General features: G+C 29.0%; 1 protein-coding gene across 1 annotated transcript in view; it reads right to left on the bottom strand.

Moving 5' to 3' along the window:
* Positions 1-11,725, bottom strand: part of LOC136977020 (probable RNA methyltransferase Y17G7B.18) — a 44,141-nt gene extending 32,416 nt beyond the window's left edge. The window contains exons 1-2 of the mRNA XM_067272439.1: positions 11,571-11,725; positions 10,116-11,428 (exon numbers count right to left, since the gene is read on the bottom strand). Coding sequence (XP_067128540.1) covers positions 10,116-11,366 — 1,251 coding nt within the window. The 5' untranslated portion in view covers positions 11,367-11,428; positions 11,571-11,725. The remainder of the gene's footprint in view (positions 1-10,115; positions 11,429-11,570) is intronic.
* Between the last annotated feature and the right edge of the window lie 9,240 nt (positions 11,726-20,965).

Genomic DNA, 20,965 nt, shown 5'->3' with positions numbered 1-20,965 from the left:
CCACAAAATTTCCTGGCAGATTGCAATAGATTTAGTGTTTTTTTTTTCTATATGACTTTTAAAGGTCAATTTATTGTCAAAAATAACCCCTAAATCACTGTATGAATTTACATAATTTAAAACATGATTATAGATGTAAAGATAAGGAAGAGGACAATCTATCTCTAATCAGAGAGAAGCACATCATGACAGTTTTACAAATATTAATTCTTAGATTTACTTTACTAAAAACTAATGATAAAATTTTGAGGTCGGTTTGTAAAATGTTAGGGTCGTGGTTTAAAAGTTTTATATTGTCCGCATAAGCTATAACTTTAAATTCTATATTATTCAATAGATTGTTAATGTATGCAGAGAAAAATAATCCACTCAAAATTGATCCTTGTGGAATGCCAGTAATTAGGGAAAAATCTAGGAAATCAAAATCATTTAACTTTATCTTGCATAATCTTGATAGAAAAAGTTATTTATCCAAGCTAGCAAAACAAGGTTAATATTGAATAATCACGCAGAACGTGTATAAGTATGTTAGGTAGTAAGAATCGAACGCTTGTGAGATGTCAAGATAAATAACATAGGTAGCTTTTTTATTTTCAAAATTTTCTAAAATTGTGAAAAAGTTTCAAGTAGGTTAGTATTTGTTGAATGATTGTTGAATATTTTTATTAGTTTTATATTAATATAGACTATTGTTTTTTTAAGTGGTCCAAATCTGTTTATAGTAAACATTTTCAAATTTCTTAATTATAAGCAACAGACCCAACAACAATAAAATCCAGCAAGAATTTTAATACAAACATAATACATAATGTTTTCAACTATATTTAGCAGTTGTCATCAGATTCTTAAGTATTCAAGTGGAATAACAATTTGACTACAAATATTTTAAAAATTAGAATAGGAATCTGATAGGATAAGTCTTACATGATTGATGGTTTCTAAGAAATAAAAATTATTTACAAGATTTTCAAAGTACAGTACAATCTCCAAGCTTATGATAAAGTATCACTGACATTGAAATTTGGAAGTGTTTCTTCTATTGGCCTTATAGATTTCTAGTTTTTTTCTAAAGTCTTCAGATGTGTTTTATCTGTAATATAGTATATAATATGTTATCAAAATCCACCTGCAATAGCAAATAGCAATGGCAATATTTACATCTCTGTATATCATCTTATAACCTTTAGGTTGGTTAGGTTAGGAGAATCTCTGCTTAGAGTGGAGAAATCTGCCCATGGGCCAAATACAGTCCCTGGAGCATATTAATTCAGCCTACATAGCTTCTTTTCACTATATTTTAGCAACATTTGAGCATATAACCTTTTGTCTGTTATTAATTAATACAATATACAAATACAAAAACTTACTTAAAGAAGAAACTTATTAAAATTTAACAAATTGCAGCCAGAAGAGAATTTTAGAAGTCTTAAGAAGTTTGCATGGGATGTACTTTTGTGAACAAACCTTTTTCAAATCAAATGTATAAAATCAAAGTATCAAACACTGCTATCCAATGAATATGTAAAGGAGATTTAATATTGGGAGCCACAAAATTTATCCAAATTTTGATGGCATTCTTTCAAAAAAACAGTTCAAATTTTACATTGATTAATGTACACTGTTATTCAGAAACAAAAAAAGAAATATTAATCTTTGACTATATCTTCAAACCTGGCTCCAGACTTATTTTTTTACAGTTCACATAACCCTTCTCAGAAAAAGGTTGGAGACCCCTGCCTTAGAGCTTATGCAGATAGAGTATAAATGAAAATGGGAAGGAATATTGTTATTTGGAATAAAAGTGTCTTCTTTATTCCCAAAATAAAATAAATTTCTGAGATGAAAACTTTAACATATATTTTAAGAAAACACTTCTGAAGTTCAGAACAAACGTAAGTAACACTTTGTCCATACTCTGTATTTTCAAAGGATCCAATGAATTACAAAACTGACAATTCAGAAACAGTTTTTTGTATATTATTTACAATACTTCAACTAGGAAAAAATAAAAGATTCTTCATTATTCAAAAAATTACTAAGCATTAAGATTTTACAAAAAATATTTTCAAATAAGTTAGTAGAATCTTATCACAAATGAAAAATAATAAGATAGGAATATAGAATTGCAAGATAATGAATTTTTGTTTCTACTTCTGATATCTAGAGAAAAACTTCTTAGATAATATTTGAAAAAAGATCAAACAGGAATACTGTTTTGAAAAACAAAAAAATTTGTCAGACCTTAAGAAATGATAGAGAAAAAATTTTACAAAATATTAATTGTATTTTTGTCCGATTCATTGAAACTCTAAATACAGTGAAACCACTCATAAAGACCACTTTTGCTTGAAACCATTGGTAGTCACAAAGTAGTTTTACTATACATCAGAGTAACAAAAAGCACTAAAGCAAGTCACATTTTATTATTATTATTGGAATTTTGATTTCGGTCTTAAATTCTATTATTAATACCACATAAAAATTTTTATTTTCTACTTTGTTATTAAAATCTTGCTTCAAATTGAACGTAGCAATAAAGTTACCACAGTAACAATTTTATTACGGTTCTAGATTTCAATACAATACATTCTAAAATTTCGAAATTTCTATTAAAATCATTTAGCAACTTTAGATTCCAGAAATACAATTAGAAATAGAATTAACAAGTTATAATCTGGCTAATTAAATGATTGATATAAAGTAATTTGGATTACTTTTAATTAGCCAGATTATAGCCCGTTATTTAAGGCGATCGTTGGTTATTTCAGTATATGCATCGGGCTTTAAGTTGTTTATTAGAAATAGAATTTCAATTTTTATTATATATATTTACTCCAATAAAGTAAAAGAAAATTTATTTATTTATTCTACAAATTTAATTTTAAAAATAAATCTTCCTTTGACTATAAAAATGTTGCAGAAAATTTTAATGTAATAAATATTTAAATATTTAACAAGAAAACATTCAAATACTTTTGATTAGGAATATTGTTTATGTTTAATGAATCATTTCTACATATATCAATTTGATAACTGTCTCAAATAGTCAAATAAGCTTATCTTTTGAAATTTGATATGAAACAAATAAAATTTTAAAATATATTCTTAAAAACAGTTTTCTTAAACTTCAAGATGATAAATTTTATGATATAATGAATAAGCATTATATAAAATTATATAAAAAAACTAAAATAAAAAAAGCAATGCAATAATAATATTGCATTGCATTTTTTATATATAATATGCATATTATATATTATTGCATTTCTTAATATAAAATTTTATATGAAAATCTGCTGCTAATATACTTCATAATTACTATTAAACTACTTCAAATTAAATTACATTCATTTCCAATTAAATCATGAAAAAGCATTTCAATATATTGCTAAACATATTACATCATTTACCTTATACAGCAACATATTACCTTCTTATTACATTACTTCAATTTCAGTATACATTATATTTATTGAGATATTTTTCATATAATTATATTGTGTTAATTATTAACTGTTAGTAGGAGTAAAGTATATGTTGATAAGGAAAAAAGTACTTTCTAAATTTAACTAGATAATAACTAGTTTGAACAGGAGAGAAAAATATTGCTTTCTTCACCTTTTTAACTTAATAAATAAACCCATCTTATGTAGCAAATTCTAAATTTTTGAAATATCGTATTTTGGAATTATTAACATATATTAAATACTAATGTTGCATACATGTTAAATATTTTTACTTTCAAAAGAATGAAATTATTCCCGTAATGACACATTCAAATTCTAATGCAATAATATTGACATTTGGCAATATTTCAGAAACAAATACTGATCAACTAAAACACTTTATTACTGTTATATGGTTGAATTGTTAAATAGTTATATTGTGATAAATAGAATTTGCTGTTACAGTCAAATAAATTACAATAAAATTAGACAAACTTCTCAAAACCAGATTATTTAACCAGTGTAAAGTTAACTCCAACTTTGTTTTTTTCTTTAAATTTTTTTCATGAATCATTTGTTGATCATTTTTTAGTGTTTGTTAGTCATATAAAATCATTTGTAAGCGAATACTTATAAGTATTTTAATGTTAAGATAGTTTTTTCCTCAATTCATTAATTGCTTTTGTAGTGAGAAAAGAATTATTTATTGGAAACAGTATAGAACACAAAATTTTGACATATATTTTCATTAAAATAAAATTTAAATATGCATACATATTAAGGAAAAAAAGATTCTATTTCTGCTAATAACATAAATATTTATTCTGGAACTAAAACAAATTCAAGAGTAATTGCTACACAAACTTTTTATAGTTAACTTAAATCATTTTGAAAAAGTACATAGTAATTAAAAAGAAAAACAATTTTAATTCTTGAATCTATGTCCTTGCACTATCAGTTAACATAGCCTAAAACAAAAATCGCAAGTTGATATATTACTGAGCTAATAGTTGGCATTTAACCATCAACATCAATACACGTAGAAATTTAGTAATTAATCCTATTGCCAGTTACAATCATTTTTGGCAGTGGAAGTATGTTTATTTTTTGTGAATAAGTAATAATTCTAATATCATATTCATTTTGTTTAAAAACAGTCTTTTTGTTTTCGTAGCATAACTTTGAGATTATAAAATAGTTTCAAACTGATTTATATGAAATTCTGATTATTCAAAGTAAACTATCTTGGAAATGTCAATCATTAATGCCTTTACCTTATATTATGAAAAAAATTTTTTGTTTAAAATTAATATTGAATAAACAAATTCAATTCAATTAAAATAATAGATCAAAAGCAAGTTTTAAAGCTAAACTAAATAGTTTAATATCATGTTCAGTAACTGCAATGAACTTGTTTGATTAAAAAAATATATATATAATTGATACTTTTCCAAAATGCTGTAGGGTTGTCTGAGGTAATTATAAATTTTTCTCCTTATGATTGTACAGCACAATTTGAAAATTTGGTACACGCACACTTTAAAAGAACAGGGGATGCATTATTTATGATCTTCATTATGGTGCTATGTTTATATTTATCGTTTCATTTTGTTTACTAAAGTCCAGTGTCCAGTTTTTTCAGTTCAGGATTAGGTGTTATCTACATAATGTGAGTGCTACTATCAATAGTGAGAATTTGTGCTTTTGTATTAATTTATAAAGAAGTACACTAAGATAATAAATAATAGGAGATAAAAAACCCTTTATTTTGACTGTGTACTATAGAAACTGCAAAGTTTCTATACTACACAGCTTTTCATATGGGGTATTTGCAAATACCCCATATGAAGAGCTGTAGTAGTTGCAAATGTACTTGTAAATACAAATCTAACAGTATTTTATAATGACATTCAAGAATAGGCCTATTCAACTTGTCCAAATGTTTCATTTTGAGCAGTAGAACATGCTCCAGAGCCCTCTGAGTTGGAGAAACTATTTTCTAACAACTCCATATTTCTATAATTAATTTTCATATAATGGCATACAGTAATACCTCGGTTTTCGTTGACTTTGGTTATCGTTGATTTTTTCATGAAAAATTTGTCTTGGCTTTCGTCGATTGCCTCGATTTCATCGATATGCTTAACCTCACTGCTAATTTTTCGAAAACAAAGGGCGACCCACGTGTTTTCCAACTCAGTGTGGCATTATTTCTCTATTGTGAGCATTACCTCACGACGGTCCACCACTGGCCAACGGTTCCATTACCTGAATACTGGGAGTTCAATCGTGGGTTTGGGCTTCATCAGGATGGGCTGGCCACGTGAAGTTTTACGGGTTTTCTCCACATCTGTAATGCCTGAATAGGGGCCAGTTACCCTTAAATGGACCTCCCGGAAGGCATTATTCCCTGCAATACAACCATCATAAACACATACAACTGCTATTACATGACAATTATGTCACACTTTACCATGGGGCAATATAGACTAGATCAGGGGTGGCCAACTTTTGTGTACATAAGATCTACTTTTTATCTTAAAAATGTGTTGCGATCAACTTGTTGTCATAGGCATAGTCTAAGTGGGGAGGGGAAAGTGTGAAATACATACTATGTTTATACACTGTTTCAGTACGAAGTGCACACACTGCTTATGAGTCGAGTCATAACTGCATGCATACTGTTGCATTCAGTTACAAATATACTACATTAAGTCAAGACATCGCAAGTGATCGACCAAAATTGGCTTGGCAATTGACTGATCGATCGCGATCGACTTGTTGGCCAACTCTGGACTAGATGCTCATGTCCAACTAGCTTCTACAAGACAAGACATTACCTTGCGTGTCTAGCCAAATAATTCCATTGCTTTTATCTTAATGCTAATTAGTTTTTTATATTAATTTCTTATTGCTTTTAGTATTTAATACTATATTAATTCTCTATAAAACGTGTTTTTGGTATGTATTTTGGAGTGTCTAGAACAAATTAACTGGATTTACATTGATTAATATGGAAATAATTGCCTCTGTTTTTGTCAGTTTCGGATTTTGCCGATTGTTTTCGAACAGATTATCGACGAAAACTGAGGTATCACTGTATTTAACCCCAAAATTATAACTATTTCTTTTAAAACTATTTCAGTGCATAAAATTTGAAAGTGCACTATTATTGATGATATTGCGACCAAATTGATTTTTCTCTCTGAACCCGATGAATCTTAGTCCCATGAAAGAAGACTGATTTCAAAAACTGTTCAAATGGAGGAGTTCTTTTGAAGCCATTCATTCCAAAACTGTTTTAGAGAGTAATTCCCATTTGTTGTTAAACAACAGACAAAGCCTTTTTTTTCTGATGTTCTAATTTCTTTTTGTTTTCTAACAACTTGTTTCAGTTTATTTGAGTTTTCTTTATTTATTTCATTTAATAAAATATATTTCTATTCATACAAACGTTGTTACTATGTGCTTCATGACAATATATAGTAAATGAAAATATTCTTACAGATTTTTTATTTTTACATTTAAAAACAAAAGAATAACCAGGTTAAACATATGATATGTAAATGATTTACATAATTGGAGCATCAAAAAAATATTTTCATTTACTAAATTTAAAAAATTTGTTTTTCATAATCAATATTTCTAAAAGTCAGATTATTCCTTTTAGAGAAATATTTTATCTTTTCATATTTAAATTTTTTCCTTGTCTAACAATAAATTTTTGTGAATGTTTTCTCCAATGTTATGAATCTCGTATGTTTCTAGGTATTCAGAGAAAAAGATCAAATGGATCATAACTTTTCAGAAAACAGTTTTAATGCCAAACTTCAATTCTACAATGTAAAATTTTACAGCCAAAATACCACAGATAATCACAGTTTATTCTCCATTTTAGCGTTTGTTTTTTATGCTTTTCATTTTACTTTCTTTAAAACACTTGTTCATCAATTATTTTTTATTTACTATTTTTGTTTGCTTATATATTTACATTTTACACAAACTATGAATTTTCTAACATTTTATGGAACCAATTTTATTTGCTCTTGGTCAACTAATTTTCTTATAGATACTACTAAATAATGTATATATGTTGTATCAAGGGATGTAACCGAAAATTTATGATTGTGGGTCACCCACATTGCCGATGACTTGCAGAGACTTAGCATAAGTAGGCTACCTTAAAATGCAATAGTCCCAAGATCACTAGCAACACATTATTGTACAAGTAGCTACCATATCAGTATGGCAGCACCTTGAATGCCATAAGCAAACCAATGATACACATGACAATGGTCAATAAAAAACTGAAAAGACTGAACAAGTATAAATTTTATTCTTCTTTACCTCATGGCTGTTCAAGTAGCCTAGTATTTTATGTTTCATCCCATGATCAACTTCTTGTGACTTTTTTATGCTGTTTACTTTTAAACTTTTGTAGAGTGGCAATGGGGGATGGCACCTGACACACACACACACACACACACATATAATATGTACACACACACACACACACATATATATATATACATACAGCATTTATAATGATCCAAATATAAAAGAAGTCATTTTGTATTTTAATATCACAAATCTGATACCCAAATCTCAGTTATATATAGCCATATTCCAGTATCCAAACTCAGTGTATCTGAATTCCCACTACTATATACTGATATTCTTTAGTATAATGAATAATATTATAGTGGTTTAATAATTCTGATTTATTTAAAGTGCATTTGAAAGATTTTAAAGTTGTATTATAATCAATACATCAAAAGAGTAGACATGAGTCAGCCTGAGCTGGAAAGTTCTAATGTCAGAGAAAAGGAATTGACACATGGATCACAGTAATAAAATTTGTAAAAAAGAATTATTTATGATAAAGATAGTATAAAAACATTTTAAAAATGTAAAAAAGCTAAAAGAGATTTATGTGTCAACTTTTACTTGTCTCCTTCCATCTGACATAGACCCTTCCAGCTCAGACTGATTCATGTCTACTTTTTTGCTGTGTGAACAATAGTAGAAATGAGAAGTAGAGTGTGATTCCATTTCCAGTGTCTGTTTTTGTTAGTTTCAATGATATTGTGTCTGTGTTCAAATACAGTTATGCTTTTTATAAAATTTTAGAGTAATCTTACAAGCTTATTCTTAACAGTTTACTACAGTAGGTTCATCATCTCATTTATTTATTTTAAATGTTCTTCTTTATACAGTAATATTTTAATATAAAATCTATATATAATCATTACAACACTTGCATTGGTATCTATTGCATATTAAAGAAAATGCAGTTCATATATAATTTCGAACAAGGAATACTACACAAACTTATTCATTGCAACTTATTCACTGTTTATAAACGGTTAAATTTACCTATGGTGCCAAAATGGCAGCACTTCTGGTAATCTCGAATTGGGGCATTTAGTGATGATGTTAATAGAGGGAGCTGTCTAATAATGTGTTTTGGCTTAAGTAAATTTATCAATCTAACTGTGGAATGTGTTCATGTGTTAATATGCAAATTAATAAGTATGACGTCGTTAGTGAAGTTTTGTCGTGGAAATAATGTAACCTTTATGGAAGTGTTCTTTACAATTATCTAACAACCAAGTAATTTTAGTGAAATTTATTTGTAATTTTTTGTTAAACAATACAATCATTGTTAAGTTTAGGGTTTGGTTAATAGTAATAAGCTAATAATGAGTTATGTCGACACTAATTCTAACGATTTCTGGTCCGGATGCACCACCCATAAAATTTACCAATTACTGTATGGATTATTCAGAATTAGGTTTGGTTCCAAGGATTGATAATGATTTTAAATTTGCTGTAATGTTAGGATTACAACATATTGAGGATGTGTGCAATTTATGTTCAAAACCATGTAAAATAGTCTATCGAACTGATAGAAATCCATGTATGTTACGATGTAGTAATTGCAGAAATAAGTTTTCAGCTTATGATGGAACGTTTAAAGGCAAATGTGGTAATATTTCTTGGGCTGGAATATTGTCATTTATATGGCATTACCTAGGTTTGGAGTGCACCTCAGCAAATTCGAGTTTTGCTGCAGGTATTTCTACAAAGGCCGCTGTCCAACCATATACGTTTAGTAATGCTTATCATTTTACATAATATGACTTCATTTAAAATTGGAGGTCCAAATAAAACAGTCAAAATAGATGAGACAGTAATATGTAAACGTAAAAGGGCGTAAACTGAAAAGTAATATTAAGAAGAAAGAAAAAAAAAGGCGGCAACAAAACAGAGAAAGTGAATAATAATAACAGGAAGAAAAGATCATCAACATGTACAATGGATTCAAATTCAGTAGGGAACAAACGTCGGAAAAAAGAAAAAGATGATCAATAATGTAAGTAATAATTATGGTAATTTATTAGAATAGGTTAGGTTAGGTTAGAATGTGCATCCTCACTGTTTTCTTTCTTCTGTTTGCTTTTTTGGTTACTACGCAGTCTCAAATCGCGTTCAAAATGGCAAATGGAAGCACCGCCATTTTGGCACCGTAGGTAAATCTTTTATATAAACATCCTATATTTGTAGCATTATTTCTGCCCAATTAATTTGGCTGATAATTGGATAGTTATTAAAATTATTTTTATAAAGAAAATAACTATTTTAATTAACAGAAAATTTAAAACTTACCTGTACAAAGAATATATTGTTTGGAAATGAGACTGGTTGTTTTGATCCAAAAGGTAAAGTTGTACGAGCTACAGGTCCATAACACACAGCCATCGAAACCGGAAATACTTCATTTCCTAACATTTGCGTAGAAATATAATGACGTACATTTTTCCGAGCAACTTTGATCAAAGCAGGATCGATATCTAAACCGATGATCTTTTTTGGACCTAAGTTTTTGGCAATCTCAAGAGTAAAATGACCAACATTGCAACCAATATCCAACACATCTTTTCCTTCAAACCACTTCTTTTTCATACATTTCAATCGAGGATCTTCACCATGCTGATTGCGATATCCATAATAACGGTTGTAATTTCCGTATCGAAACTGTTCGTCTTTCTCACGATACTTAACTTGATCGGGCTGCTTCTTACGTTGCTTATGTCGTTTTCTCTGACTTTTTGTGGTGGCCGTTTTCACACCTTCGACATTTTCTCTCGATATACTCCTATGATATCTACGAGGAAACTTCGACGGGGAACCTTGCGGAACAACGGGCGATACAATTTTATCAACCACTCGTTCTTCACTCTTAGAAGTAGGAATATGTAAATTTTTGAGATCTTCCGTGGTGGTTTTTATTGGCAATTCGACTTCTTTTTCTTTCTCTTCGGCAACCGGTACATCCTCGACTTTATCTTCGACAACTTCGGTCGCTTCCTTTTTACGACTACGATTCCTTCTATTCTTTTTGGATTTTGGAGAAACTAAATTAAATTCTATATCTTCCCCCGTATTAAGATTTAATGGATCATTTATATTTGTCGGTATGAGTACTTCGACTTGAGTACGGTATTTGGGTGTCGGGATCGGAGAAGAATACGGAGTAACCTGATTTACTCTCTTATTAACCTCTTCGTCGGCTAAACTTTCCAAATTAAGCGGATCGTTAATATTACCACCGAGCAAAAATTTCGTCGGCGGAACGATAGTATTCCCACGATATCTTTTCTTCGGCGGAAATTTTTCACCACTAAAGGTATGTCTTCGTTTACCTGTCAACCATTTGTGTTGATGACCGTGATTGGTACTCTCCTGCTTGGGCAAATTCTTCTTAGCGGGAACGCTAGTCTTACGTGACATCTTCGCCATCCTCATTTTATCGTAATTTTGTCTGTCATCGGTTGCGAAATTCATCGATTGACAAAGATACCTCTGCGCGGATTCATTCACTTGAACAATAGTTTCTAATGACGTGCTCGAAGCCATTTCAGCGATTCCCTATACGAACACGTGGTTTTGTTTATATCAGCTGCTTCGAGATTATCGACCTAGATCCGGTTCGAGAATAAAACGCCACACAATGGCGACAATAGGAACGAATTACCAAACGATCAAAAAACAGTCAAAATATGAAAAAATATACATCAGAATGAAAATTTCTTATCTCCAATCGTTGCAAGATGAACCTACCTCGGTCTTTTATCACGTTTCTGTACAAATAAACTCCTCAATCTATAATCAAATTGACTTGTACGATCGACAGAAAAGCACATTCTTACACGAAATTTAATTCGCTTGTGAGGTCGCGATCGTATGACGCTCCAATTTATAACCTCGCACAGCTTCGTCTAAAACCCGGTGAATAAAAAACGAAAATAAAACGAAATTTAAACCCAGACAAAACTTTCGTATAAAAAGAAAATTTAAGAAAAACTTACGTTCATAAAACACTTATCAACTTACTAAAATATCAAAAATATATTTAAAAAGTTAAGTTTCATATCTTAAAATCAAAAAACAAAATGAAAAACTTTTCTTTTCATGTTAATATTTAGAAAATTTATAACTTTTATATTATAATTAAATTTAATAAAAAAAAAATACAGAAGAAAACTTTTAAATATTTAATACATTAAATCAAGTTATTAATTTTTATTTTTTATATATTTATATGTTACGTATGCATTACGTTGTCAAACGTATATGATACATATAGCTTACGTTTACGAAACGTGTATCTTACGTTATTCGAATTTAATTCGTACAATAGTTTAAAATTGTTTTCAATCACTAAATACAGTATTAATTTTTTTAAATAATCTTATGTAATATTAATTTTTATTAATCAAAATTTTCAATATATATATATATATATATAATTTAAAAAGTTATTATAAATGATTATAAAATAATGAATTTTAAAATACATCATAATAGATTTTGTTTTTGATCATTTAATATTGAATAAATTTATTTTAAATTTTACAATTATTAATTTTTATCGATTTAAAAGTTCTTTTAACCTATACCTGAACCTTATAACAACTGTAATAATTATTTCCTGATGGTAAGAGGAAAAATTTGTCTTAATGATTTAAATGAAATTTATCAAAGGAAGGTTTGTATAGGCTAAATAAAAATATTTATATGTATATATATAAATATTTTTGTTGTTTTTTTTTTAAACCTCTTGAACCTGTATGATTCAAAGAAAACTTAAACTTTTTTTCCTTTTAGCAAATGTATGCATCATATAACTTATTGGCCTTCTATAAGAAATTTAAGTCTAACGCTTACATTTATAAAGATGAATAGAAAATTTTATTTAAAAAAAGAAAAGAAATTTATTATGTGAATTTTCTATTTCTCGAAAGGTGAATATCTTTTAATTATTTTACAAATTGATACAATTGAGTAACTGTACACTACAGTTACAAATTACAATTACAATTTACAATTATGTAACCGTACACTGTGATTAAAGAAAAAAATCGTACATTTTATTCGAAATATATGATTTTAAATAACGTTACAACGTTTATGTAAATTTATGGTTATTAAAGTGTATATTAAGAATTTACGATATGGGTGTTGAGAATTGTATTACGCCTACTGAAATTATATAAATAATTTATTAAAATGTCGAATTTGTATTCAGATTTTTATCTTTAAAATGTTTCAATATCTTCCATCTCAAATTATTTAATGTCGGTATAACGATTATTTCTGAAAAAATTTCAACACTTGACTAATTAATTGACACGCTTAAGACGTTAACGGATATTACAAACATTAGGAAAATTATAGAAAGTTAGATAACGTGTATTTTTTGGAGAAATGTTCCACCCTATAAGTACTAAAAATCATAGTCTCCAGACATAATTTGAGGCAGACTCCTCAAATTCTGTATCTCAAAACGAAAGAATTCGCATTTACTATCCATATCAGACGATTATAGGATACATCACTTCATGGTTACATTTTATCGTTTCATATGTATATGCGTTTATTATAAAATGTTAAACTATGACTTTTTTCTATCTAGATCTTTATTTTATGTTTTCTCTCGGGTGAGAATTGAATATACTAGGATTGGATCGATTAAATAAACTTTGAGATTCTATATACAATAATTTAATTTTATATGAACTTGAAAAAATAACAATTCAAATTTTAATTGATACTAAATATTTTCTCTCGGAGTTTTGTCTAATTCTTAATGTGTTTGTTTAATTTAAAAAATATACTCGTATTAAAGTAATTGTTTGACATTTAACCAAAGGAACAACATATTATCAGTTTAGTTTATCTAAGACGTTTCGGAATTTACAATTCTTTACCAGATATTTAATAATTCTCGAAGTTGTTGCAGTGCGTGTGTTATGTTTCGATATTTTTTATACAGATCAAATGCCAAGATTGGCATAAAACTCTTTTCAATATCTTTTTATCGTTGAGCTGCAATTTTCAAAAGTTGCAGACCTATCAATTCCCACTGGCGTCTGGCTGTCTGTCTGCCCTTCCTTAATCTCGAGATCAGAAATGGATAGCTTAGGGGCAAGAGGCTCCGATTAACTATATATGAACTTTCGGTATAGACCGGAAGTCACGTTATTTTAATTCAGAATTCTCCTGAACGGAGTTAGATAGATGATCGACATGACTCTAGAGTTAACAGGAAAAGTATGATGTATAGGGGCAAAACACTACTAAAATTGAGAGCATTGTAACGACAAATTGCAGCCCGGCATTGTGATAATGTCACAATGAATAATAGCTGGTTCAATTATGCGTTTCTGTAAGCATTTTTATATCTACTGCTGACGTCGTAAACTCAAAAAAAGATATATTGTCTCTTTACAATTTCTTATTTAACGTTTAAAATTAGCATTATTGATAGAAATAAAATAAAGAGCAATTTACATGTAAAAAATAAAGTATTGATTAGATTTAGATTTTTTTATCGTTTACTCTCCGGTTATACAAAAATTCAGTGTGTAGAATATTTTTACAAAGTACGGCATATACCCCTGTATTTTCTCCATTTCAATCCTGTTTATACACATTTAGACAAATAAAACAACACGATAAAAATCTCAGGAAGAAACTCTTTAATTAGGAGAAAACTTATTGGAACTTATTCTGATAAAATTGATGAATATCACAGTATATATTCATAAAAATTGTAGCGGGTAGTACAATATAAGGGTCTTCAAAAAGGCATTACAACTTCGAATGCTTATAGAATTATGTTCAGAAGACTTACAGAATCGGTTGAGGCGTTAATTTATAGCAAAACTCAATTTGTTTCAGGTAGCGCAGGAATGCAGCATCGGATTGACGAAGACGAGATATTTCAGGACAACGTTGTCTTCAGTGATGAGTTAGTATTTCATCTCAGTAGTAAAGCGAATATCCACAACCAAAAAATTCGGAGTTTCGAAAATCCTTATGCAATATAGAACGTTCATGACAATTTAAAAATGAATTTGTTTCAAGGACTTTTAGCAAATATAAAGAGGACGGCATTTTCCATAAGAGAACCTTTGATAATATCTAAGTATCAGTGGCGTGCCGTCATTGGAAGCGGTGGAAGCGCCGCTTCCACCGCTTCCAATAACCTTCCCTTGTAGTTTCTAAAATATAAATTTTCATATTATAATTAACGTACTTTGAATTAATTAAAATTAATATTTTATTATAACTGCATTATGTATCTTATTACAAATTTCTATACTACGTGTGAAAAAAACGATAAGATTGCTATTGTATATTCGAAAATGAGTGGCGGAATGGAAGCGCTTACGAGACAGTTTCCACGGCGAGAATAACTGAATGGTGTAAAGCAGCCAGAAGACATTGGCGCATGCGCTTTACAGAACACCAACCTCACCCGGTTTAGCTGGTGGAAGCTACACACGTGTAACGCTTTCAACGATTCTATCCCTTAGCCACTGGCTAGGGAGCTATCTGACTAAGTGAATTGTTTAAGATTTAAAAAGTAAAGAGTATTCAATGTTATTTTTATGTACGTTTTTTTGCAAAGTTATGCTTGATTATAATTTTCTTTTAATTATACTGTAATTATATTGACAGATTTTCAGACTAAAATCTTTAGAATTTTTATCACTTTTAGATGTTAATAATTTTAATATTTCTATGATTTTTCGACCCGCCTGAATTCCCTAGAGCAGTATACTAACATTTTAATCGCCTTGGCTAATTAATTAACATACACAATCGGCATAACAAAAATTATCAATAGAACTTGCATCTTTATTTCATAATATAAATTGTATAAAATCCTTTCAAAACATATAAATGCAAAAAGCATAAAGTGTTGAATATAGTTTTAGATAACTATTATTGGGTTGTTCGGAAAGTAATTTCGTTTTTTTATTACTAGAGGAAAAATATTACCAGCCAATTTTATTTTAAACCACATTTTCATTATATACTTCGACAGCTGACATTTTAAAGCTTATTTGTAAAAAATTTTGTTTGATTCTGTACAATTGTTTTTTTTCGGTGGCTCATCAAATATGGAAAATCGAAAGCATCATTTTCGAGCATATTTTGCTTTTTTATAACTAAAAAATCAAAATGCTGTTCAAACAAAAAAAAACTTGTGGTACATGTTTGGAGAAGATGTGTTGAGAGAAAGACAGTGCCAAAACTGGTTTACAAAATTGCGTTCTGGCAATTTTAATATCGAAGATACACCACATTCTGGATGGCCATTTGAAGCCAACGAAAACAAAATAAAGGTACTGAAGAATAAAGGATTGAAGCAATCTGCCATATAACAACACGTGATTAAATCTGTTAAATTGAACCGTTTATTATTACTTAAAATGAATTGGTTCCTTTCAAAGCTCGATATATGGGTTCCACGTGTTATTAACGAGAGATGCTCTCTATGGTTGGATTTTAAAGAAATTTTATTTGAGCTTTTACCAGACAATTTAACAATTGATTCGAAAGTGTACTGCCATCGAATAAACAAATTGAGTAATATCATCAAACAGAAAAGGCCAGAATTGATCAGCAAACAAAGTGTAGTGTTTTATCATGATAATGCCAAATTTCACACAAGTTTGGTAACTCGTCAGAAACTGTTATAGCTTAGATGGGATGTGTTATCACACCAACCATATTCGCCAGATCGGGCACACTCAGATTATTACTTGTTCCGGTCTATACAAATTTTTTTTAACTGTAAGACATTTACTTGAAATGACAATGTCAAAAATCACTTGGATCAGTTTTTTGTAAACGATCAAACTTTTTATGAATGTGAAATCATGCCACTACCAGAAACAATGACAACAGGTATTTGACCAAAATGGTCAATACATAATTCAATAAAATATTTATTTATTATAAGAATATTGCGTTTATTTTTCTATGAAAAAAACGAAATTACTTTCCGAACAACCCAATGATATAAGTCCAGCTTGAAATATTTAAAAAAATTTATTTTAAGTCTTAAATGTTGAATTATCCAAAAGACTGTAAAACAAATTTAAAAATACAAATATAGTATATACTGTACAGGTACAGCACATATTTATTCTTATCATTTAAATTACAATAACATACAGTATACATTTTTTTAAATTAATGTTTTAAAAGAACTTTTATAAAATTTTTTCTTATCGAAGCAACGAAGCTCTGAAGTAAGTATTCTCAAATCCTATAAAAACATTAAAACATTACTGTTACAATAGTGATATTTGGAAATTACTGGCTTCAATAAACTATTTGTATCTATGTACAGAGGTCGATAACAGAACGATTAAGAAAATATAATGTTTCTATAGAATTCTAACTGTAAGACTTGCACATTTCATTACAATTAATTTATTACTAATAAAATTTCCTTCATAATTCAGAAACTAATTTAACGCTTAACAAGCTAAATAGCGTTTTTTCATTCCTCTTAAAATTGAATTATTATGTCAAATTTTAGTAAGTTTAATGTAAGACTCCTTTAATTTTTGATGCGTAAACATTAGGTTACTTGATAAGTAAGCATTCATAAGATGAAATGAAGAGCTTAAAATATTACATGATTCAGATATTAAGAAAGTTTAACGCGTAAAATATTTAAATCTAAAATTAGAATTTCAATTAATAAAACCATTTAGATTTGCATTACAGTATGTATATATTGTACAAGTGGGCTATTGCCATCACCATATTGTACAAGTAGGCAAGAAGCGTGGAACCCTCAACTATAAGAATCAATATAATTCGAGATGCATTAGTGAAAGAATTTTTAATATATTAATCTTAATTAAATAGATATATCATCTTCAAAGATTTCTTAATTATAACTTTTTACAACTTAAAAAAACTAGACAAAGCTTTATCTTTTTAACGTTTCCCAACTAAAGCCAATCTTTGTTCAAATTTAGGCACTAGTTCCGTTGTATAATATTTTTCTCCGGAAGAGATATGATAACTTCGTATAGACTACAACCATTCCGTAATTATGCTTAGTGCTGTCTACAAGTCTGTGCGTAATCATTTGTGGTTCATTTTTAATACATTTATACTTTAAATAGAATTTTTTTATAAATTCGAATATCCCGAGAAAAAGTTCATATTTTTCTATAATTGTCGTTTATTTTTTAAATTTTTAAAGTGTTGTACAATTTAAAAATAATAAAATAACTTATTTTATTTTTATTAGTTATATTGTTCTATATAAATTAGCAATAAAAGCAATCTTGGATTGTGACATATCGGCCAAACCCGCTCTGCAGAATTTTATTAAAATCTTCTAGAGATTCTCTATAACATACTGTATATGTACCGTATAATGTTCTTTCGTTCTTTTTTTTTTTCATTAATATTTTTAGGCAAGATATCAAAATCTATTCGTGTTTTAAAATATCTTATCAGCAGAACTTTTTTGGATGATATTCAGAATATTATTGATTCACAAAATATTTGACTCCTTGCTGCTGAATACACAATGCATGAACAAAATCTTATTCAAATGTAAATTGCTAGTTGTCACAACTCAATTATGCAAATTAGGTAGATGTAAATACTATCTTCTTATTTGTTAGTATCTATGTAGGCCTACTGTATATAGCCTAGGCCTTATTATCTAAATTTTTCATAAAACTTTATAAGCCTTTCTAGTTCAGATTTAGTAATGTTTTATGACTTCATTATGAGATTTCATGAATTAATCTTATTATTTACAAATCTAACAATAACGATAATAATAAAATTTGAATATATCGATATAAGTGGTGAGCGTTGATACGTTATAGCAAATGGCCAATTACATAAACATTTATCTCCAGATATAAGAAGAATAATATTCTTTATAAATTAATAAATAATTACGCCATTTCAAGAACTGTATTTGAATCTTCAAATAAAGCAATAGGTTGTGTGCACAGTTGAGAGTCTGAGAAAACATTTCCAGGGTAACAATAGGTTTTTAACCTTTGGATGTGTAAAATGAAATTTATAGCTGTCTTAAGCTATATAAATTTGACTTGACTGTGCTGTGTACTCTCAGTACCCACGATAAACTGAAAACATTATGGGATCCTCACAACGACCCTCTCTATCATTGCCATCTTGAACTCATTTGGATTTTATAACAAGAAAAAAATATAATTTTCAAAGGGTGCGAGACCCTATTTTGAAATTCAAAGGGGTGCTGATCACTCAAAAGGTAAAGAAACACTTAAATAAAGCATTGGTGTAATAGTTGGAATTAAACATCAAAATTAAAACATTTTTATCGTAATCAATTAACTATGGAATGCCATTTGTGTCCAAGTGGCAGAACCATTTAATAATTAAACTGTATAGATTAATAAAATTGTTAATCTATTACATATAAAAATAGAAATACTGTATATTGTAAAATACATACAAAATATATAATAGTACGTAAAAGTATCAATAGCTATAATAAGCTAATATTTAGAATGAATTAAAATATTTACATTTTTTAGATTTCATATAGCCTACATATTTCTGATAGTTCTGATTTTTAATTATGAAATCAGAGTTAATAATATTACTTGCTAATTTCTAATTTCAAAACATGAATATATAATGAAATATCATGTGTTTAACCGATCAAATTTGTATAATTACAACAGTCATTTCTCAAATTAGTTCAATTGCTGATTGACAATTAATTAACACTAGCATATTTATACGTTTAGCGACAATTACATTTATTTAGAATGGGTCTGACCCGTAAAGGAGTTTACCTCATGTTAACAGACCCTTCGAGTGAGTCGGGAAACGAAGTACTTTTTTTTTTTTTTTTTGTAACTCTTTCCGCCCAGTGGGCACTAAGAGGGCCTCTTATAGCAAGCCCATTATGGGTTCGGCCAGGCCCACAATGGGGCGGTCGGGTGGTGAGGGACGGGGACCGACATATCCGGACGGACCACCCCCCGAAAAATTCCTGGGGATTTCTCGACCCGTCCGGATTCGATCCCGGGTCCCCCAGGGCGGAAACGAAGTACTGACTCGTATTGCGCATGATAAATTAGGATCAAGCAGTAGGCTAACTCCTTAATGCATGGCCATCCGGTCAACTCAGATACATTGAATGCAAATCAAATTGCATTATTATAAAAAAAATACACAATTATGAAAAGATCGCATTGATATCTTGAGTAATAGTATAGGCGGCGGGTAATAGTAATAGTATATACATTCGTTATTCGCTGAATGCTGAGCAAATATTTGACCAATATCGAGTTGTATGGATGATTTACTCTTGATTTCACTCGACAAATATTCGGTATTCGTCTTTTTCTCACTTCCTGTAGGTAAATTGTGCCAAATCAAAAGGGACAAATATTTGTCTCCACTCATTTGTGTTGTCTATACACGCATTCGTGTATTTTCTTATTTTGGTCATTATTTTTAAATGGAATGTCCAATAAAGCAGTAATCAAGTTTTTGGATTTTATGAACGAGAACTGGCGATACGGAATGCATTTCATGTTCAACATAAAATCAGAAATGAGGTTTACGACGCCTGGAAAAGAATCGAAGTAAATTTGGGTGGAAAACATTCTATCGTTGAAGTAAAGTGAAAAAAGACGAAATATATAAGCCAAACTGGTAGATCTTGGACAAACATTCATCATTCCCACAACACCGATGTTCGGCAAATAGGTGTATAATACATGTGTGCTTGACACGTGACAAACACTTTGCAAATACTTTAGCGTAAGGCAATAATTCGATAATCGGAGAATATCGAATGTATGAAGCCACCTTATTGTTTTTAATAAATTATGGTCTAGATAGCCATGGAAGTAAGCTCACTCCTTAAAATAAACCAGGCAATAAATATGAAATCTGTTAATAGTGGAAAAGTGACAGTAATAAATGATATCATTGAATAGACAGTATACTAGATGATAGGGTTGGTTTGATATTAAAAATAATTTTCTTAACTATATATATATACACATTTATAGATCTCTCGCTCTAGAGAGAGAGAAGAGAGAGAATTACAAGCAAACTACTAGTGTATAAATTTACATAAAATAATGAACATATTGGATAAATTAAAATTATTT

The sequence above is a fragment of the Centruroides vittatus genome, unplaced genomic scaffold (genome assembly GCF_030686945.1).
Source record: "Centruroides vittatus isolate TY-2023 unplaced genomic scaffold, ASM3068694v2 contig_439, whole genome shotgun sequence".
Taxonomy (NCBI): Eukaryota; Metazoa; Arthropoda; class Arachnida; order Scorpiones; family Buthidae; genus Centruroides; species Centruroides vittatus.
This window is presented reverse-complemented; position numbering and strand designations above follow the sequence as displayed.